This window comes from Castor canadensis, chromosome 16 (assembly GCF_047511655.1).
Source record: "Castor canadensis chromosome 16, mCasCan1.hap1v2, whole genome shotgun sequence".
Lineage (NCBI taxonomy): Eukaryota > Metazoa > Chordata > Mammalia > Rodentia > Castoridae > Castor > Castor canadensis.
The window spans coordinates 23,874,296-23,898,024 of record NC_133401.1 but is presented as its reverse complement, the minus strand read 5'-3'; the positions used below and the strand labels follow the sequence as shown (position 1 = coordinate 23,898,024).

Here is a 23,729-nt window from a genome sequence, read left to right as displayed (position 1 = left end):
GTGCTGGTTTTGCTCACATGCAGGCTGGCACCCTTCTGGCCAGAAGTAAAGTTTTGCGTTCCTCAGACAATTCTTTGTTCCTGTGTCTTTAATTGGAATATTCATTTCTATGCCTTCCTTCTTTCCTCCCTCCCTTCCTCCCTCCCTTCGAGTCATCCCTCCCTCCCTTCCTTCCTTCCTCTGTCCTCCCCCTTCTGCATTTCTCTCTCCTCTGCATATTTCCTTCTACAAAGTGTTCCATCCACTCTGCTACAAACTTGTTAGACCCCTCTTTGTCCCCAAACTTTCTGATTGTCATTTGACTATTTCTGCCTCTTTTTTTTCCCATCTACATTCCCTCAGACATATTCCCTTTAGCTCACTGTTAATTCCCTCCCCGCTCTTCCTCTGCTCTCCTCACTGCTGATTTTTCTCCCCTAGCATCACCTTTCTGTCTTCCATGGACCCAACTCTAATTTCAGCCCCTGCCCATCCCTCCTACTGTCCATCCAGGTCCCGCTCCTTCAATCTGCTCCCCTACAACTCTCTGGAGATCCCTCTGTTTATTTAGCTCTGTTTTCCTTTTTTCCTACTTCTTGTTCTGGCTCACTCTTTCTCTTAGTGTCTTTTCTAGTGCACCTGCTCAACCTGTTCTACCCGGTGTCTTCCACAAATCTTCCCGCCTCCCTTAAGTGTCAGTCCTCCTCGTGTCTGTCCCTCACTCCCCCGCACTGGCCCTGCATGTCCCACAAGTCTCACCCAGGAAAAAGCTTGCAGTGTTAACCCGGAACGTCAACACCGGGCGAGCCATGGCCCCTGGGTGGGACAGGTGCGGATGCTCAGGACCCAGGAGGGTGTGGGGAGGGGCCCGGGAGACGCGGGGTCCCGTCACAGACACCGGATGACGTCACAAAGGTCAGGCAAGACAACCGCTCAGCGGCGGCGTCCACCTTCAACTCTAAGCATTGGCCCGGGCGCGACCCGCTTCAACCCTAAGCAGAAGCCGACCAGACACGCAGAGAGCGGATGGGCAGCTGGAGTTGGCTTCAACTTGTGGGGTGGCTCCGAACCCCAGTAGGAGTGTACAGGTGGTCGGGAGGAGGGGAAGCCAAACACAGGCTTGACGAGATGGAACTTGGACTCACCGGTCAACTCTGCCCCTCTCCAGCTTGGCCCCCATCCGGGTCTGTAGGAAACTGCGCATGCGCAGCTGATTCAGGCGGGGAGAAGGGCGGGGCGATAGGAGAGCGGGCTGCGGACCGTGGCCCCGATTGGACAGGAATAGCGGCAGGTGGGAGGGGCCAGTGAGGAGGCGGGATCTGGAGGCAGAAGTCCCCGCCCCTCTGCGTGTCCAGCCCTGGGTGACAGCCAGCCACAGGGGACTGCCCAGTTCTCGCATTCTTGGGCGACCTGTGGAGCAGATTTGCCTCCTTGGGGTTTGAAGTTAATGGTTCAACTAGTTAGGGTAAAAGATCAGAGCGGTGAATGCCTCCAGTGTTGGAAGCTGAAACGTTTTCCTCCTAACAAGTAGGAAATAGCTTAAGTTCTTTTCCAAGTAGGTGGCGTTAGTGAATGTAACTAAAAATAAAATCGCCTCCCAACTCAGAAATCCTACCCACAAAGGTAGTAGAGAAAGAAGGCAGTTATATTACTAAATACGCCTTAGCTAGAATGTGATACGCCTCACAGGCAATAGCTAAGATTGCAGTCAAATATTGTTGATCTGTAAAATTACTAAGAGCCTTATTTAGCTTCTGAAAACCTTTATGTATGTTTCAAAGGGCAGAAAAAGAGCTTACAATTTTCTAAACTAAATGCCTAGACAGAGAGGTTTCTCCTTTAAAAGAAAGAACATTAAGCTTTGTTATTTTAGCTTGTCTTCCCTTTCAGAAGCAACATCCATCCGTCCATACAAGCCATGTCATTTGAATATCTACTATACGCTTAACAAGGCTCCTTGTGTGCACTTGTCCAGAAAACTGTACTGGAAACCTAAACAATCATGTGAGATAATCCTTATACACCCTGGGATTTCAGTGTTATCCATCCATTTTTCCCAGGAGCATTTAGGTGCAGCAACATTGGTTTTCTAAGGGCAAAAGATTCTCTAACGCTACTGTCTCCTTTTTATTAATCATAACAACTGATCTTACAAATGACAGAAAGAGACCAAGGCAGAAAGGAATGGCAGAGTAGTGCTTCTGAGGAATTTTTCTGATGGTCACGTTCATGTATTATTTGTTTTAGAGCATTCTGCTGATAACTCACAGGCTATTTAGATTCTGCATTTCAGCACAAAAGTTTAAAAAAGTGAAAAATAATTTAGGAAACCATAGTGTGATTAGTCATCAAGTCTTTTTCTTTTTCTCTGGACTATGAAATTTTGTTTCCATATTTTCTAGCTCTGAATAGGGACACCAGCCAGTGGGAAGTGACCAAGCAGCCTAAGGGATTTGACAATAGAGATGTCTCTCTTACTATTATATATTCATTTACTTCTTCCAGTGCAGGCTAAACTCCTTGCAGCAGATGTTCAAGCACCTGATTTTAGCCAACTCCTGCATTAAGAGACTTCAGTTGAGCATCTTGTATTGTCAGTCCTTCCATTGATTTGAAGAATTAAAGGAATATTCCCTCTTCATAATTACAGAGCACCTATGTACACTTTGTTGCCTATGTACACTTTGTTACAAAATTTGGTCACCAAACATTTATGAATCCCCTAAATATTTCACTGGAATAATCAATGGAAGAAATCTACATTATATAATTTGTACTATGCATATGGGGGAAATTGTAACAAAAATCCATTTATTATAAAACAATTGTTCTGAAGTTGAACATAAAGCCATGTAACATACTGCTTAATATAACCCAAAATTGAGGATTTTATACCTTTGGAAATACTCTTCTAGTGAAATGGTTTAATCATATTTATTTTCTAATAATCATTTCCACACATTTTCACTAAACTACTATAAAAATGCATTAGGCAATCAATCTAAACAGTATTTCAAAACCATTTTTGACAGTCATATTATGGAATGACAGCTATGCATGTGACATTAAAAAGAATATGGTAATAAACTGTTAGCATGATGAAAATTTGTATTTTTCCCAACCAAAAAGTCCTAAGTACCAAGAGAAGACATTCAGGGCTGTACTAAAACAGGACTCCAGATACCTCTTCAATCTCACCATCACCTCTTCCTGTTCTCAGCTGGGTAAGGTGGTAAATCCTTTGATAGGAGCTTGAAGTTCAAAACACATTCAGGTACCCACACTCCAGCCCCTCAAAACACAAGGTAGTCACCATTCCCTGCTCTCTAGTCATTTCTGGAAGTTTAGGCAGTCTACTGCTTCCAACAGAAAGCCTCTTTATGTAAGAAACACTGTAGTATATGACATCACCACTCTTGACAAATACACCAAATTTTCAGTGGTGTTCAATTCAGTTCCAGAGGGAGTGGTCACAAGTATAAATTACCAAAAATGTTATGAGGGTAAATATATGAGGTTTCTGTTATGTACAAAAAAAAAATCCCATTGTGTATGTTCATTCTTAAGAGAAAATTGACATTAATCTTTTTCAATTATTGCATGGAGCACTCCAGAAACAAAAACAGAGACGTTATTTTTATACTTATTGCCCACTTTATGTCATATTCCTATTTTTGTACTTTTACTTTATGTAAATTAAGGTGTATTTTACATGTCTTGTTTGGCACACAAACGAAATACATTTAGAAATATTTAATAGCTGAGTATGGAGGCCCACCTGTAATCCCAGCATTAAGGAGGCTGAGGCAGGATTGCTAGTTCAAGGTGAGCCTGGGCTACATAGTGATGAGGCCATGTCTCTAAACAACAAAAAAGAAATAAGAATACTAGCATACAGCAATGATGCAGGCTTTAGGGTGTATCTGAACACTACTTCTCTGGGACTTTTTTTCTACCTACATAATTATCCCAGGACATAGTGATTATCTATACTCAAAATTATGTTGATCCTATCATGGGAAAAATGTTACAGAGCTTGAATATTAGGGGATTAATGGTGCATTGTAAGTGTAAATAATAGTTTTCCACCGAGGTAGGACAAAACTATGTTGGTAGAAGGAACAGGATTCACAGTTGTAAGAAAAAGATTAAATTTTATTACCATATAAAATTTTGCACATTCTGAATAAAACAGCAGCAAATGTAGTGCCAGCAGTTAAATGTGATTCCACATCAAGAACATGCTGTTGTTTTTGTTTCTTAACTTTCCTCTGTGGTAACTGTTGTCTCTTCAATTCTAAGAATAAGACATCAGTCATGCTATACAGCAGCCATGGGCATTCACTAGAGTAGGTGACCACATTTCCCCTGCATTATTTCTGACATAATTGGTCCCTAAGATCTTGGTTTGCTCTGTTTACAGTTATAGTACATTCCTTACCTATATCCTACATTGGACCTTTGTGTGGATGAAAGTATGTTGAACACAGTTAAACAAGAATACTGGCACTATAATTGTCTGTTACTCTCAGCCCTTTCCAAACACTCTTTAATACAGACAAGATTTGAAAAGGAAGTGCCCTGGTTTTCCAGGAGCATGGACTTGATGAAGTAAGGCCTTTCTGCCTTTCTACCAATTCTTTTAGACACCACCATGAAAGGTCTGAATGAAAGGCATAATTTCAACATGTTTACATTTAAAATTCAAAATAATAAGGCAACCTTTGCAAGAACTCTCAAAGAATGGAGTATTTTATAACCTAAGATAATTGGTCATTTTCAAATGTCCTTGTACCTTTGACATGTCATGAGTTTTAAACATGTTTTTGGCTCCTAATTATTCTGTAGTGTGCAAGACGAAAGGCTAATCTTGGGGATTTAGAGATCTATTTGTTTTTCATATAAATTTTCTAATATAGAATATGTTGTAAGAATTAAATAATTTACTACATCATTACATTTGAAAGAGCTGTTTCTATTATGAATTCTTCGGTGAATACTGAGCTCACACTTGTGACAAATGAACTTCCTATGTTCAGTATATTTGTCTGGTTTCTTTCCAGAATAAATCCTCTCATCACAACAAAGTTCTGAACATCTGACAAAAGATTATGCTACATATTTGTATGGTTGCTTTCCAGTTCAAACACAGTTCCAGTGTGATGCATGTACAAAAACTTTAGTGTACACATTATAGAGCTTCCTCAAAGATGTATTGTTTGATGCTTAGTGGATTTTGAGGCCTGGAAGTCTGTCACATGCATTATGCTTTCACAATTGTTGCTCTATAGCGTGGAATCTGTAGTGCTGACTATTGCTTGAACCAATACTGAAGTGTCTGCCATCCTTATGACATTTGTAAAGTATCTCCCAAGAATGAACTCTCCACGGTGTGAATTGTGCGAGAAGACCTTGGCATGTTAATTACACTTCTATGGTTTCTCTCCAGTACAGATTATCTGATGTCTTCTGAGGTCTGAGCACTGAAGATCGGATGTACAAATTCTTTACATTTTTCTGAAGTTCCTTTCCAGGATATATTATCTGAGTTGTACTATGGATAAAGTGCATACATTTGTGAGGTTTCTCTTCAGCATGAATTCCTTTTTAGGGTACTGGGGACTGCACTTACGGTCTTGCACCAAGCACTCTTATCACTTTAGCCATGCCATCAATCATTCCACTTTTGTTTTTCAGGTAGCTGAGACAGCTGGCTTCAAACTGTGATCCTCCTATCTCTGCCTACTGAGTAATTGGAATTATGGCATGTACCACAATGCCCAACTTATTTTACATAGGATCTCACTTTTGCCCTGGCTGGCCCCAAACCATGAGCCTTTTGTCTCTGTCTTCCAAGTAGCTGGGATTATAGGTATGTGCCTCCATGTTCAGCCCTCCAGCATGAATTCTTTGGTGAATCCTAATGTCAATTTCACCTCAAGGCCATGTTACATTCAAACTGTTAAGATTTCTCTCCCCTATGGATTAACTTATAGTTAGTAAGTTTCAAAGAAAAACTAAAGGGTGGTCTCCTCCATTACAAATGGAAAGTATCTCTCCAGCAGGAATTCTCCAATGATCTTACAAGGCTTGGGCACAGACAGGTTTTGCCTCATCCATTGTACACGATCATTCCAGGATGAAATCTCTAATGATGTGCAACTGTCACCTTCAGTGATAATGCAAAGGAGAGTGCAGATTGCATGTTCAGTTAGGCTTAAATGCATCCTAACAGCTTCACCACACTCATTACATTTGTAGGTTTCTGTCCATCATAAATGCTGTGATGTGCAAGGTGTCAGTTTTGACTGAAGATACTTCTAAGATTTCACTCCAGTATGAATCCTCCGGTGATGTGCGAGGGAAGAGTTTAGACTGAAGACTTTGCCACACTCATTACATTTGTAAGGTTTCTCTCCAGTATGAATTCTTCGATGACATGAGAGGTATGAATTTTGACTAAAGACTTTTCCACACTCATTACACTTGTAAGGTTTCTCTCCAGTATGAATTCTACGATGACATGCCAGGTGTGAATTGCGACTGAAGACCTTTCCACACTCATTACATTTGTAAGGTTTCTCACCAGTGTGAATGAGCAGATGTTCGGCAAGGTATGAATTACGACTGAACACTTTGCCACATTCATTACATTTGTAAGGCTTCTCTCCAGTATGGATTCTTTGATGATTTGCCAGAGATGATTTATGACTGAAAACACTGCCACACTCATTACATTTGAAAGGTTTCTCTCCAGTGTGAATTCTCCGATGTTGTGCAAGGTGTGAAATGTGACTGAAGACTTTGCTACATTGCTCACATTTGTAAGGTTTCTCTCCAGTATGAATTATCAAATGTTGTGCAAGGTATGAATTGCGACTGAAGACTTTGCCACATTCATCACATTTGAAAGGTTTCTCTCCAGTGTGAATAGTTCGATGTTGTGCAAGGTGTGAAATTTGATGGAATACCTTTCCACATTCATCACACTTGTACGGCTTCTCTCCAGTGTGAATTCTGCGATGACTTGCAAGGTGTGAAATTTGATTGAAGAACTTGCCACATTCGTTGCACTTATAAGGTTTCTCTCCAGTATGGATTCTCTGATGATTTGCTAGATATGACTTGTGACTGAAGTCTTTGCCACACTCATAACATTTGAAAGGCTTCTCTCCAGTGTGAATTCTCCAATGTTGTACAAGATGTGAAATATGACTAAACAACTTACCACATTCATCACATTTGTATGGCTTCTCTCCAGTATGAATTCTCTGATGACTTGTAAGGTTTGATTTCTGATTAAAGATCTTGCCACATATATCACATACAAATCGTTTCTCTCCAGTATGGATTATCTGACGCACAGTAAAGGGTGAGTCATGATTAAAGGCTTTGCCAGGCTCATTCCATTTGTAAGGTTCTGTAATAATATGTGTTTCCTGTCCTTGTGTGAATATCAAAGAATCTATAAAATCATTTTCATATTTATGAGAAATATTTGTTTTGACACTGGAAGGAATTCTTTGGTGGGGTGAAGCTAAGGAACCATCATTGATAGACTCCTCAAAATAATTCCATTCATAAATGCTCCCTTCATTTTGAAATAGCTGCAGTTCCGGCACATGTGACTGAAAATTTAATCCAAGCCAATTTTTAATATGCTTTTTTCTTGTATCCCTTCTACCTGCGAGATTTTCCTTTTGGGTCAAACAAAATTCTGTGTAAGGTCTTTCATTATCTCTCCAATGATACTCAAAGTCATGTATATTTTGCTGGATTTCCCTGAAGCAAAATTTTTCAATGTCATGGTTTTCATGTGTTTCTAACATCACTGCTTGGGATATTTCTCCTGTAATATTGTTCTCTTTCAGTGGAAATTCCTTGACACATTTAGGAGAGATATCTACAAGATATAAGAAACCATGTGTTTATGATTACTTACAGATAGAAAATAAATTCTATTTATTCACAAAAATTAATACTTAGGAACACAAAAGGAACAGCACTTTTTAATAAGGAAGAATTAATTATATAAAATTCAAAATTTTCTCAGCAAAGCCTAATTTCAAACAAATTGTGACTAAAACACTCACACTATAATCTACTTTAATGGGAACCTTGATCATAGACTTCTCGGGTCCCAGACAGATGAGAAATAAATTTTGGTGATTTGAACATACTAATGGCAGATGGACGTGAACGAGACATGAAAAGGAACATTTCATTAACACAACTGAAGGTTAAGTCTTATTTTCAAAAAGGAAATTTGGGTATTTACTATAGAAATATCTCTCATTTCTTTTTTTTTCCAGATGGGGTCTCTATATGTATCTCACTAACACTGAACTTGTGATCCTCTTGGCTCAGGCTCCTGAAAGGCAGTATTATAGGTGTGTGCTATTACGACTGGCTAAAAACCAATGCATTATTAATTATTTCACAGCACTAATGTATTTAAAAAACCTTGACCCAGGAACAATGGTGCCATAATCTGCTGAGAGACACCCTCCTTGCTGACCTCCTGGTGTTTTAACATCAAGCCCTAATAAGTATTTCCTCTCCAGTGGTGTTGCTCACCTTTCCTGAGCTGATAGCAAAGAAAAATAAGAGAAGTGATGTCTGGGGAAAGCTACTTTGGCAGCAGGGAAGCAGTAAACCTAAAAAGCTGACTGACCTAGGTGAAAGAAACTGATTTAAGAGCAGTGGGGACTGATCCTCTGTCTCAGCCTCCTGATTGCAGGATTACAGGCACGTACCACAGTGCAAACTTGGTTTTCTACTGAACACTTAAAAGAAGCATAAATGCCAACGCTCCTCAAACTCTTCCAAAATCCTGAGGAAGAGAGAACAAACATTTCCATACTTGTGCTATGAGGTGGTATTACCCTGAGAGAAACACGTCACAAAGACAATACAAAGAAACTAAAGACCAATATCCCTGAAGAATCTGTGTAAAATCCTCAACAAATACTACAAATTGCCTGAAGATAGCTCAAATGGTAGAACACCTGCCTCACAAACATAAGGCCCCGAGTTTAAACTTTTGTACTACCAAAAAATAAAAATATAAAAAATATGCACTTTTAAAAAAAAAAAAACATAAACCATGACCATATGGGATTTATTCCCAGAACGTAAGACTGTAAAGCAATGTTTTCTCCATCATGGCAGAATGAGTGACAAAACTATGTGATCATAGCAGTTGAATTAGAAAAATCATTTTGAAAAATGCCAGTACCTTTATGTGACAAAAACACTAAAAGCACTAGGAAAAGAAGGACTCTACCTCAACATAACAAAGAACATAGAGGAAAAGCTCAGAAGGAACTTAATACTGAAAAATGGTAAGCTCTTCTTCTAAAATAAAAACATAAGGCAGCCTGCTTGCCCCACATCTACGCAACATAGTACTGGAATCGTAGCAAGAACAGCCAGGTTTAAAAAAAAAAAAAAAAACAAAAAGCATGCTATTGAAAAGGAAGCAGAAAATTTTCTCTGTTCACAGATGACATAGTCTTGAATGCCCTGAATATTCCACAAAAGAATGTATCTGCTAATTAAGCAAATTTGGTAAAGTTGCAGAATATAAAATCAACATCAATATCAGTTCTGTTCATATTTTCTAAGTATGAACAAACCAAAAGACATTACAAAACCATTTCCATTAACAATGGTATCAAAAATATGTAGAAAGAGGCTTTATTCCCTCAGGTCAAAAGGAAGATCAGTTGACTGAAAACTATAAAACGTTGCTGAAACAAATAAAAGATACAAATAACTGCAAAGAAACCTCATGTTCATAAATTAAAAGATTTAATATTGTAAATTGTCAATAACAAAGCAATATACAAATTCATTGAAATTCAGCAAAATACTAATGGCACTCCAACCTAAAATTGATAGGAACTAGCACAACATCAACAATAGCAAAATAAACTTGAAAAATCCCACAATGTTGGAGGTCTTATGCTATGATTTCAAAATTTATTATAAAGCTCCATTATTCAAAACAATGCTGTCCTGACATAAAGACAGACATATAACCCACTGGAACAGAATAGAAAGAAAGAAACTCACAAATATCATCATGTAATCTTTATATGCCAAGACCATATAATGAGGAAAGGATGATCTAGTCAGTAAATGGTACTGAGAAGACTGGCTATCCATATGCAAAAGAATGAAGTTGAATCCTTACTTTACACCATACGCAAATATTAACTCAAAATGATTCATGACTTAAACTGAAGATTTTAAGGAGCTTGGGGTGTGGCTCAAGGGGTAAAGTGCACAAGGCCGAGTTCAAACCCCATAATCACCAAAAAAAAAAAGCCAGGATTATGACATTAAATTCAATAATGATATTCCTGAATATGATACAAAAATGTAGAAATACATAAAATGAACTACACCAAAGTTTAAAAATGTGCAGGAATAATCAATTGTGTGAAAAGAAAACCTACAGATAAGGAAAAAATTTTTAATTATATATTTGATAAGGGTTAATACTAAAATATATAAAAAAAACTTCCACAAGTCAGTAGCAACAAAAAAATCCAATTACAAGTGGCAAACCTCCAGCAATGACATTCAAATGACCAACAAGAACATGGAAGGATGAATGCAATCATTAGGGAAATGCAATTTAAAAAACACAGCAAGAGACTGCAAGTCTGGGCATGGTGGAACACACCTGTAATACCAGCACTCAGGAGGCTGAGGCAGGAGGATCAAAAGTTCAAGGCCATGCCAGGCACCAGTGACTCATGCCCGTAATCCTAGCTACTCAGGAGGCAGAGATTAGGAGGACGGCAGTTCAAAGCCAGCCAGGGCAAATAGTTTGCAAGACCCTATCTTGAAAAAATTCATCACAATTAAAGGGCTAGTGGAGTGTCTCAAGGAGTATGTCCTAAGTTCAAGCCCCAGTACCACAAAAAAAAGGTTCGAGGCCAGCCTGGGCTACACCACACAATGAGATCCTGTCTCAAAAAAACCAAAAGAACAAAAATTAAGAAAGTGTTGGCAAGGATGTGGAGACATGGGAGATTTTGAGCCCTGTTGATATGAACATAAAAGGTTGAAGAAGCCATGATGGAAAATAAGTATTTCTTCAAGCAATTAAAAACTGAATTATTGTATGAACCTGTAATTCTACTTCTGGGTATATACCCAAAAGAACTGAAAACATTCTGGAAGAGAAATGTGTACACCAATTCACAGTACCCAAGAGGAAGATGCAACCCAAATGGCCACTGCAAATGAGGAATCAGCAAAATATGGCAGAAACATTGCAACATTTTTGTGTAGCTCATCTCCTAAGCTTGATCCTTAATGTGATGATGTTTGGAGATGGCAGAATCTTTAAGAGGTGGAGCCTGGGGACAGGAAAATAGCTAACTGGGGGTGCTGCCCTCAAAAGGGATTAATGCTGGTCCCACAGTGCAAGTTAGTATAGTTCTCGTGAGAGTATCTTGATATAAAAGAGCAAGCCTGACCCCTGAAGCTCTCTGGTTTTCTGTCTCACCATCAGATCTCTTCCATACTTGCTCCTGCCATGATGCCATCCATCTGCCACGAAGTTCTCATCACAGGTTAAACAAATACAGCCACCTGATCCTGGTCTTTTAGCCTCCAAAATTGTGAGCCAAATGAAATTTTCTTTATACATTACCTAGCCTCAGGTATTTTGTTGTAGCAATGGAAAACAGATTAATGCACACATACAATGGAACATTATTTAGCCTTATAAAGACCAAAGACAGAAATCCTGCTATATGATACAATGTAAATAAATATGGAGACTATTGTGCTACATGAATAAGTTTAATTATATAATACAAATATTATGATTCCACATATATGAAATATATAAGTAGTCAACTTCACAGAAACAGAAGGCAGGATGGTAGTTGCAAGTGGTAGAAAAGAGATGGGAAATAAGGGAAAAGTGAGTTTAAATCTTCATTGGAATCAACGGAATTAAATTCAAGCAACAAGAAAAATGTGGTATATTTGAACCCTACTGACCATATACAATGTAAAATATTATAAAATTTATTTGATAAAACAAGAAGAGATAGGACATTATTGATACTACTACTGTGTGTATTTATGTACACAGCCGTTAGTATGAATGAATGAACACTCACATACACTCCCCCAAAATTAATGCATATGACTTCATAGATATGAGAACACAATAGCCTTATGAAGAAAATAAGCAAATGATCAGCAGTGGAGATGGTTTGCACTGAAAGGTGCTCTCAGTGGCAGCAAACGCAGAAATACTTTTGGGCAATGGTATAGAGTCCTACAAAGAGGTCGATGCACAGAGAGGTGGTCAGGGAACAGGACAGTACCAGGAGGTAAGGTAATAGGGACCAGGTGAATGCCACAGGAAATTCAGATGAAAGGGACACAAGGACTAAAACAGTTGTCCTATATGAAACTCAAGAATGCAATTTCCAGAACTTTAAAGATTGTGTAGAAAACAAAAGTGGAATCAAACACTAGTAGAGATATTTAAATATTAAATACCAAGATTGCTACAATGAATCCACACAGGGAAATCAACTTTGGATATTTCCAGCATCTGTTACTAGAACCCGGCAGTTATGTTTATGAAACTGACAACATAATATAGGAAAATATCTTAAATAATAAAGGAATGTCTATTTAGTGGTATTTCTAGGAATAAAACAAGTTAATAAAAGGAAAAACATGCTATAAAGCTATCAAAAAATTCCAAATTTAAAAATAAAAAATTTAACTGACTAAAGTGTACTTTTAATGGTAGGTTCGAAGTCAGATGAAACATAAATAAAAGGACTGATTAAGACCATCTGTTCAAAAAGTTCTGGAGCTTGTACAGGTGTTAGAGAAGGCTCACCAAGCTATACTTTCTATAGTAAAGAAGAAAATCTTCTAAAATCAATAGATACTCTGGTAGAACAATTCTAGAACATTATGAGTATCACCAAAAATATGTTAATTAAATACATTAAATCTTGGTTGACCACAAAAGATAAGTTCATTTATAACACATGGAAAGGTAGAAGATGAAAGTACTGCCTTAAAAAAATGATAATAGGGGCTGAAGGTACATCTCAGTGGTAGCACATTTGCCTAGCATTTATGAATCCTTGGGTTCTATTCCCAGCACTGAAAAAAAGAATAAAAAAAAAAAAAGATTTAAAAGTGGAAGCCTCATTCAACTTCAAAGGCTCTCTTGGTAGGATGTACCCAAATCGTATTTGCTAAATGAACTTAAAACATGGTTCATCATTGAAAATAAACAATGGCACACATAGGGGATAACAAATAGTTTGTGAACTTGGGTCTTGCTCTTGCTAAGATTTTCCTACATCATTAATTGCTAGCTCATTAACTTATGTAACCAATACTGTCTTGCTGACCTAGAAAGATACTCTTGTGACAGTCCTCAAAAACTAGAAGACAGCTGGAAACACAGCTCAGTCAGGTTCTACTGACCCTTTGTATCTCGATATCCTGGGACATGCTGACAACCTCACTCAGGGTGTCCAGGAGCATCTGACATATGGTGGGATGATACTGAAACATATTAAGCAGACTGTTCTGACTCATGACTTTTCTGTTTTGTAAATGCACTTTATGCAACAGTCGACAAGAATCTGCAGGTAACCTAAAGACAGGTTGTTACAGTAGAAAAACAAGTGGACATGTCAGATCCTAGGAATTTGCATATCAAAAATAAATTTCAAAGGCAAAATCACCAAATAGTAAGAGAGTAGGAAATCAGGAAAAGCTAAGACTTTTCTATATGCAGAGTAGAGAGGCGGAAGACAGAGAAAATTCCAACAAGGGTGTCAGATATTGTGGGACTTTAAGAAGAGACCACACTAAGAGCCTAAAGAACTGAAATGTGCTCCTGATACAGGACTGGGATCCAAGAGAGGACCTTTCTGTCAACTGTCTTTATGATAGTTCTGCTGAGTAGCAATCTCAGAAAATCCAACAGACTCCCATCAGACCTACTTGAGATATGAGTTAAAAGCAGAATAGAAGAAAATGCTAAAGGAACTGCTCAGGCAGACAGGGTAGAGTGAGCTCTGGGAAATTTCTGGTGTCCTAACTGCAAAGGAAGGGCACTCAACATTTCCCATGTCCTGAATGGGTCTTCCAAGCACAGAGAATGGGGTGAAACACAGAAGTCCAGGAGTAAGATGATGGAGGTCTCAGCTCCGATGAATGAAGATGGACAACTCAGCATGAGATAGAATCAAGAACAGAAGGAGATCCAAGGGGGAAGAGACCCCTCTGCCAGCCTTTGCTGTGTACCACAGAGTGAAGAGACCAGAATTCATTATAAAGTGATGTCAGCATCATCCACCACACCAGAAACTCTGCGTTTGTCTCTGAGCAATCGGATGAACACTGACGTGCCTGAAGAACAGAGTGATAATGGGGAAATTTCCTTTCACAGCTCATAAGAAATACATTTTCTCCCAGACCTCTCTTACTTTCAAAGTTTCTCAAACAGTACAGCTTTCTCTCTGCCCATCTGCGCTCTTACCTGTGTTCATGCCTTTGACACACTCCCACCCATTGGGGTTTCTTGATATTTTCCCATGGCCATCCACAGTCCAAGGCTCTCTACCTTGCTCCAACATGGAGACAACACTCAGGTCAAAAGGAGAGATTCCTGCTTGAAAAAAGAAAAGAATGTGAAGTGCATGGTATTTCCAAAACCCAGCCCTATATTTACTTGAGAAAGAGGACATTACAGAATGATCCTGAAAATATTTCACTGTAATATGCAGATATTGAGGTCTCTTCCAAGAACCAATGAAATGAAAGCACAAAGACAGCAAACAGAGAAGTGAATATTCTAAAAGTCTGCCATAGGTTTTATGACACTTCAGCTTTGGAACACCAATGATGTGTCATGAAGGGGGCAGAACATCTGAAGAAAAGGGACAGCTAAAGTCCAGAGGCCACATTGTGATGCTTTTCATTTCAGAGACAACAGGGCTTCAGTGTCAATTATGCAATACAGAGGATTCTGTGAAGACACAGAGGGAAATGTAGATACACAGGGAAGATCCCGACTTCTGGAGGGAACTCATCCTCACCCAGGGAGACCAGGTTCCTGTAGTTCTCCAACATCACGTCCCTGAACAAAGTCCTCTGAGCAGGGTCCAGGCATTCCCACTCCTCCTCAGAGAACTCTACAGCCACATCCCTTAATGTCAACTGCCCCTAAAATAAAAAAGCACAATGGGGCAATGGGGAGTTATAGTTTTCACTTAAAATCAGAAGGGGCATGAACTGCATGGACTGATTTGATGGATGAGTGAGCCAGATCCACACAGATGATGTTAAGAAATACACAATTAGCATGAGATGGAATCAAGAACAAAAGGAGAGTCAAAGGAGGAAGAGACCCCTCTGAAATGGCCTTTGCTGTGCAGCAGAGTGAAGACACCAAAGAGTTCACAGAAGCTGATGAGTGTCATCTATCACACCAGAAAAGGCCTGGAAGCATCATGCTCCTCGTCCTATATCTCACCCTACACATCTCTCCCATCTGAGTGTTCATCTGTATCCTTGTTAACAAGCTTTATAATAAATGGTAAGACTAAGTGTAGAGTTCCAATGAGTTTTATGAGCCTCTCTAGCAAATTATTTGAACCTGAAGATTGTGGGAACTCCAATTACAGGTGGCTGTTCAGAATCATAGCCCACATTGTGCTTGCAACTGGCATGTGAAGTGGAGGCACTTTTGTGGGACTGAGCCATTAGCCAATGCGATCTAGCTATTCCTACATAGAGTGTCAGAAGGGTGTCCTCCGAAAAACTGCTTGTCTGGCATGTTGGGACAAATTCCCACACATCTAGGGGTTCACAAAACCCTTGTGTGATGAATGTATAAATGGAAAAATGGGTTGAGGGTGCAGCTCAGTGGTAGAGTGCTTGCATAGCAGCAAACATTACATCTTAGGTCCAATCCTCAGCATCACACACACAAAAAAGAGGAGAAACTGAGGTTTTTTTCCCTATTTCCTCACATTCATTAGGTATTTTTGAGTTTCTTTATCTAATTGTGTTTTATTATACTTTTGGATCAGAGCTTATGACACCCTCTAAGTCAGTATGGACTTCTCATTTTGTGGACAATACAAGAAACATACAAATAAAAATCAACAGAGGCTTATCTCTATGAAAGTGTTAGATGTTAGGTTCAATACACTGAGTCACATTCAGCATACCGATGAGCTAGGGCAGGAGCTGTGTATTCTGAGAAGACAAAGTCCACAGTGACTTTAAAGAAGATCAAAATCTAAAAAGCACAATGATGAAGGTGACAATAATAACTAAAGTTTTTGGGTACTTGTATGTGCTACTCATGTTTTTTTTTTTTTTTTTTTTTTTTTTTTGGTGCTTTGAAGCAGGGCCCTGTGCCTGCTTGCTAGGCAGGCACTCTACCACTTTAGCCATGTCCCTAGTCCTGCTACAAATTATTCTAATTGCTTTAAATCAACTAGCTTACAGAATAACTTAATAGCCCACAAGAGAAATAAATGTTCCATCTTATGACAAAGGAAACTGTATAGGAGATACTCTTAAGAAATTTTTCTCTCCCAGCACACAAGGAGGCTGAGAAAGGAGGATCACAAGTTTGAGATCAGCATGGGCTACATAGCAAAACCCTATCTCCAGAAACAAACAAACAAACCCCCAATCCTTGCCTCAAAGAGTTAAAACTGGCAGAACAAACCCATGAAGCCAGGTGTCTGGGAATCAGAATTGAACCTAAAGAATTAAACATTTATGTAACAGACACAGCATCAAAAGTAAATTGACATTAGACTTCCTAAGTAAGAAAAGTGGAAACAAGTTCAAGTTAACATCATGCATCTGCTGAAAGGTCATTACATGTGTACACACACATGCATGCACGTAATTCATATTCTCATGACTGTCAATGCATTAACAGGACAGGTTACAACAAATTTAAAGCCAATGAAAATATTTAAGAAATAGGTCCTACCATTAAAAAACATAAAACTTAAAGTGGTGAGACTCTGCCTAGCAAACAGAAGGACTTCAAACCCCAGAACCACCAAAGGAAATAAAAATATTTTATTAAACATATGTATATATACAACACACATGTACACAGGAAACTTCCTACATTTCCAGTAGCAAATACATCACAGCACCTAAAAGACAGTTCCAGACCTATGAAAAGAAATTAGGGCTAGGGGTGTGGCTCAAATGGTAGAGTGATTGCCTAGCATGCACAAGATATTAGAACCAAAGTTAACTTTTTAAAAAGATTAACAAAATTGACAGATGCTTCCCAGAACCACACCCAGTAGAGCCTTTTCAAGTTTCATGTCACTGGATCACAGTAAGATGGAATCAAGTGGGAGGCTGAGGGAAGGCACAGGTGAGTGTGAGCAAACATGTCAGGCAGGAGCCTGAAGTCAGAGGACATCAGCAGCTCCCATGCCCAGCACTTTAGAAAGGAAGGAGACACAGAACAGTCAGCAGAGATCATCACTTTACCTGAGCAAGAGCCATCACAGGCTCCTTTGCTTTCCTCTTCTTCCTTCTCTGGGCTTCCTCCTCAGGTAACATCAGTCTTTAGCAGTTAACCCTGAATGTAGAAATCATACTATTTAATGCTCAGAATCACAACACCTTTCCTGTGCTGCACCTACACGCCCAGGAGTGACCTCACCATTTGGAAAGATGGTCCTCTGCTGCCTACAGCACCACAGGGAGGCAGGGACAACAAAGTCCTACAGAAAGACCAACTTCAGACTTCTTGACTTTCCTTCAGAAATCACTTCCCTTCTGGTTAGCAGTGTAACATACACACAAATACACACACACACACACACACAAACAGTAGTGAAGAGCTGAGCTGCACTTACCTCCTCTTCACAGCATAGACCCAATCCCCCGTCAGTACTGTGTGGATCATAGGCTGACCTCGGCCCTCAGAAATGGATGACAGACTCTTGATACTCAATGCTGCACACAGAACACATTACACAGAATAAATATTATTAAGGCTGGGCCCCAACCTACAATGTGAATAGGAAACCCTGGTAAGGGGGTAAATCTCATTAAGATATATACATAGAAAATACCTTAGTGCTCTCATGTGAAGCCAGAGTTGAGGACTACCCACAGGGCAAGCCCAGCCCATCTCCACCCTATGGCTCTACTCTCCCCATGGGTCCTTGTTGTCACCTGTATCCTGAGAGAGGGCTGTTAAAAGAAGAAATATGCAGAGCAGTCAAATGGGCCAGAGGTGGGAGAGATGGTATAGCTAGAATGTTAATGGCAGATAGGGAGCTCATACACGTCTCCATGGAGGTCTTACCAGAACAAAGACCTGAGGCAGAAAGGCTCTTTGCTACCTGCAGCTGAGGAGACAAAGTATTCCAGGCAGAGGGACAGAAACAAGTGAAGACCCTGATGCAGGAGGAACCTTGAAATCAGGAAAAGGAAAGAGACCTTCAAGGGAGTGATGGAAGAGGACACAGCAAGAGATGAGGGCAGAGAGGGACTGTGGGAAGCAGAGCAGGTAAGTCAAAAGTCTCCTAACATTTTTTTCCCACATTTCAGGAGAATTTTAGAAATGCCATATCGCCTCAGCCATCTGAAGTAAACATGTATTTTCTATTTTAAATTAAATATAGTCTATATTTTAAATATATATGGAGGTATTCTGCTAAGTATCAGGAAGTACATGGTCACCATAATCTAACATGTTGAGGACTGTACAGAAGGAGGTATTTCAGGAGCTTAGGAAGTCACATGTGCACCATGAAGGTGGAGATGCTGATCCCAGCAGAGTTGAGACACCTGGACACAGGATCCTAGGTTCATGGAAAATGTCTCCAGGGGAAATGGAGATATGTGTATGGTATCAAAGCCATGAAGGAGATGACAAGGAAAGGCAGTGGATACAGACAGAGCTGAGAAGAGGTTCCAGGCTAGGCAGGGACACCCCCAAGTTCAGAGAACAGGACTTAGGAGACACCAGCAGAAGAAACTCTGAATTGTTTATACAGACACACAAAAAAATTAAAGCAAATAAAATTTGAAAGACAGGTGGGGTGACCTCAAAGCTAAGAAAAGAGAAGAGGGTGTTACCAACTGTGCAATATGCTGCTGACAGAAAAAAGAGAGAGAACAGGAAATGAAATACTGGATTTAGAAATGGGAGGTCAGGGGTGACTGTGAAAAAGAAAGTATCAGGAAGCTGGATGTGAAAGCTTGAGGAAGAGGTCATTCTAGAATTAGAGAAGAAAACTGAAGACAGAGTATAAATAAGTTTTCTGCTCTTAAATATAGCAGAAGAGAATACATATTAAAGGGAGAAATGTAGTTAATACAGTATTATTTGTATTAAAGAGAGAAGAGTGGAAGGTAAATGAAGACTTTGTGTGCATGCGTGTACATAAGTTTGAGACAGGGTCTCACTATATAGCTCAGGCTGGTCTTGAACTTATATGTAACCCAGGCTTGCCTAGAATTCAAGATCCTCCCGCCTCTGCCTCCTTCATGCTGATAACAGACATGTGCCACCATGCCCAGCTGTATGTGTTTAAATGGAGAATACCTCCATCGGGAATGGTGGCCAAAATAATTCCCTTGTGGTTAAAATTGATGGTGCAGTGAAGGAAGGTTGCCACACTATACCTCAGCAAAGTGGTGTACAATTGCAGGGTCAGCAACAGCTAGGGGCAGGGACAGATAAATCAGGTCAATACTGAGTAGAATACTGAGAAAGGAGCTGGGCCAGTTGGCCAATCTCTTCCTTTTCCTGTCTGAGATGGGAAAAAACTGGTATGTTTCTGTTACTCTCACCATCAACACAGAAGGCTGCACTTCTACTCACCAAAATGCCTGTGATTTTTCTCACACGCGTCAGTTCTCTGGCAAACTCCCAGCTTGGTGTCCCACATTTAACTCTACTTCTGACAGTTTACTTAGTGATAGTTTCACATACTACAGGTTAAGTCTTCAGGCCAAAAAGACTGTCCCTCACTTCAGATGTGTACACAAGAAGTTGCTGTCACCTATGCATTTAACTAAATAGATAAAAACCAGGGTTCCTAAAACCTCTGCCCTGGTTTAATTAATTTGCTAGGATGGCTGTTCATCTGTGATCTTGGTGATTTCCTTTATAAGAAATACACAAGCCTAAGTAGTGTTTCCTCGAGTGCTGTGAGTCACTCTAGCAAATTAATAGAACCTGAGCATGGAGTCATGCAAATCCCTGACTTACAGCCAACTGATGACAAGTTCAAGTCCCATCTTGGGACATACCATTGGGAACCAAAGCAGAGGCAGTGTTGTGGGACTAAGAACTCAACCTTGCGGGATCTGATGCTATCTCCAGGTAGAAACTGCGAGATCTGAATTAAATTAGATATTGGTGTCTGTCAGAGAACTGCTTGCTGGTGGGGAGAAATGCCTACGCATTTAGTTGACCAGAGGTGAAGTATTCTGTGCTGAGTGGTACCGAGCATGAGATCAGGAAGCATACTGTGGTTTTCGCTTCCATCTCACACACTCCCCAAACAATACACCGTCCAGGAAAACAGAGGAAGGTGACCCATAACTGAGTAAGTCAATGGCTGGCAAGTGGCTCAAGTGGTAGAGTGCCTGCCTAGCAAGTGTAAGGTGCTGAGTTCAAGCCCCAGTATCACAAAAAAAAAATTACTAAGTCAAGTCCCTGCTGATAAGATGGCAAAACAAAGCTATTCTCTGATGTTAACAATTATAAAATGCACAAGGCTTATGAACAGTTTTGCATTTTCTTTCTTACTTGTATAATTCAAATACACAAAATTTAAATTTGTTGAGTATAAAAACAGAAATCCACATATTCACAACTTAATCATGATATCCAAAAAACTACATTCATCTGGATAGAGTCCTCTTCCCCATCCATTACTCTGTGATTCCCTCCCTCATTGTGTGCTTTCATTCTCACCTTCTTTCTAGCATCCCCTCCCCTTTTTCTTCTTTAATGAGTTTCTGCTTTCCTCTCCTTTTGTTTCTCCCTGCTTCACTGTATTCCTTCCCTCACACCTGTTCTGCCCCATTCTTGTAACTCTTTAACATCTTGATGGTCTTTCACCCCAGTCTTTTGATTGTCCCCAATCTCTACACAATTCTGCTTCTTTCTTCCCCCACTCACACTGTCTCTCTGCTTGTTGCACCCCTCTCTGGACTCCATATTCCTAGACTTCCTCCACTCTCCTTGTCACCTGTAGCCCTGCTTGTTGTCTAGACACCAAGATGCTCTACCTGCTGTGGCTGAAAATCATTTCTCCTCTCCTTCCATGGTGTCTAAAGTGTCTCACCCTTTCTTGCCCCCTCCCTAGTTTACTGTTCTTCATGTCTCAGGATTCTAAATTTCTCTATTTGCTTTTCAGCCCTGCAATTTTCTTGGCCACTTCTCCTTTTTCTTTGGTAAATAAAATTTTGCTGGAATATTGCCACACCCATTGTTTTACACACTGTCTATGGCTGCTTTAGTTACCACAGTTGAGACATTCTTCGCTTTTTCCTTTACTCTTACTCTCTCGGAAAATTTCTCAGCCCATTCGTCCTCTACTTTGCCATCTATTTATGGGATTTTCTCTTAATTTTTCTTAACTCCTCTCCGTCGCTCTCCATCCCTTTCACAGGGATCAGAGTCCCTTTGCCCACACATTCACAGAAACAGGAATGGAATGAGATGTCCACCTCTGGAAGAGCACATTTTACAGCAGTCTGGATGGGATTTTTCACATTAGAACTCAGGGTGTCAAAGGCAGGTCCGAGACACCTCCCCCAGCACAGGATCGGGGAAGCGGGGAGGGCGAGTGGGAGGCCGGGGGTGGGGACCGGTCCGGTCCAAGGACCGAAGCGCCAGGGATGCTGCGGGACGGGCATCCCTCACTTGCACAATTCACCCGTCAGCCGGGTCTGCAGAATCCCAGGCCATAGGCCGCCCGGGTTTTAAGAGGAAAAGGCACGGAAGGAGATGTTCACACGGCCCGCGGGCCGGGGGACCCTGAGGGCCAGCCTCTGAAAGGCTCTAACCCACAGGGTGACCCGGCCTCTCACAGCGGCGTCGGAATTCACTTGGGGCAGAGGGGAAGGTGCGGGAACTTTAAGGACTTGTAGGAACCTCCGATACAAGACACTGAAGCGCCGCGGAACCGCCTACCGCAGAGCAAATCTAGATAGAGGGAAACTCACGTGTCGCGCCGTGACCTTCACTCCAAGCGAACAGCTTCCGGGTCTGTAGGAAATAGCGCGAGAAACCGGACCAGGAACGAAAAGTGAGGGGCGGGGCCGGGGCTGGACGGGACAGGAGGAGGGCGGGAGGGACGTAGGAGAGGCCAAGGCGGGAAATGAGGGAGGTGGGCAGGTCCGGAGCTGGTGTAAGGGGGTTGGGGAAGAGGTGGGGCCTAAGGAAAGGATGGGCCTGTGCTGGGAATGTAAAGAGGGAGGATGGGGTGGAACCCGGCTGACAAGAAAGGGGCGGGGCGTGGAGAAGAGGACGGGCTTTGACAGGGAAACACAAGAATGTGGGCGGGGCCCTGGAGGGGCGGGGGCATGTATTTCCTTCCTTCCCTCCTTTCTTCCTCTGTCCCTTTCTTCCTTCATCTTTCCTTCCTCCCTTCCCTCCTTCCTTCCTTTCTCCTTCCATCCCTCTCTCCTTCCTTCCTTCGTTCCTTCCTTTCTTCCTCCCTCCCTCCTTCCTCCTCTCTTCCTTTCTTCCTATTTTTTGAAGGTCTTGAATTTCCTATCCTTCTGCCTCACCCTCTGGAGTGATAGGATTACAGGCACATACTACCACACCTGGCTTAGTCATTCTTTCTTGACAGCCTTTTTTTTTTAGCATATTATAGTTGTATATTGTGACATTTACAAAAGTGATTACAATATGTCTTAGATTTACCACCTCCATCTTTCGCCTTCATCCTTTCTCTCCCCATCCTTTCTCTCCCCAACAATGTCTTTTGATGTAGAGTTTTTAGTTTGAAGTGTAGTGTGTCTATTTTTTGTTTTGTACTTTGTGCTTTAGATGCCATATCTAAGAATCAGTTGCCAAATTCAAGCTGATAAAAATTTAGTAATTTGTTAGCCTTATGGTTTTTTTAAACAAAAAAGTGGGTAGCTTTAGTTCTGTTTTCATTTGCATCATTGGTGATTTTGATGTAATGTTTTGTATGTCATGTGAGGTGAGCATGTGGACAATTGTTTGCACCACGATCACTTATTGAAGAATCTGTTAAACAAGTGGCCCTAAGGGTATAGCTTTATTTTTGTACTGTCAGTTCTATTTCATTAATGAACATGTTCATTTTTTCACCATACCACATGGTTTTGATTACTGTCATTTTTTAGTAGGGAACTGTATATCCTCCAAGCTTGCATTTCTTTTCTATGAAAATTCTAACTATATTTTCAGAGTACCTCACATATCCATATGAATTCAAGGGCATGCTATTTTTTCTAACAGAAGGACCATTAGGATTTTGGTAGGGATTGTCCTCAATCTGTAAATACCTTTGGGGAATATTGTTACTGTTTTATAAGTGTTCCAATCCCTAAGCACAAATTGTCTTCCTATTTGTTTAGGTCATTAATTTCTTTCAGCAAAGTTTTATAATTTTTAATGTACAGGTCTTATACTTTCTTTTCCTTAAGGATTTTCATTGGGTTTATTTATTCATTTATTC

General features: G+C 40.4%; 1 protein-coding gene across 5 annotated transcripts; it reads right to left on the bottom strand.

The window, feature by feature from the left end:
* Positions 1–2,744: 2,744 nt before the first annotated feature.
* Positions 2,745–22,399, bottom strand: LOC109699807 (uncharacterized). 5 transcript variants are annotated; one of them, XM_074058133.1, is made up of 7 exons: positions 22,240–22,399; positions 17,904–18,003; positions 17,708–17,768; positions 17,533–17,623; positions 15,093–15,219; positions 14,534–14,665; positions 2,745–7,882 (listed from the first exon to the last, which is right to left on the bottom strand). In XM_074058133.1, exons 4-7 carry the CDS (start codon positions 17,602–17,604, stop codon positions 6,300–6,302), a joined length of 1,914 nt encoding a protein of 637 aa, XP_073914234.1. In that variant the 5' UTR covers positions 17,605–17,623; positions 17,708–17,768; positions 17,904–18,003; positions 22,240–22,399; the 3' UTR covers positions 2,745–6,299. The 5 variants fall into 5 exon arrangements, with proteins under 5 accessions (XP_073914234.1, XP_073914232.1, XP_073914233.1 ...); XM_074058131.1 differs by lacking the exon at positions 17,708–17,768; XM_074058132.1 differs by lacking the exons at positions 17,708–17,768; positions 22,240–22,399 and adding an exon at positions 18,123–22,233.
* Positions 22,400–23,729: the final 1,330 nt, after the last annotated feature.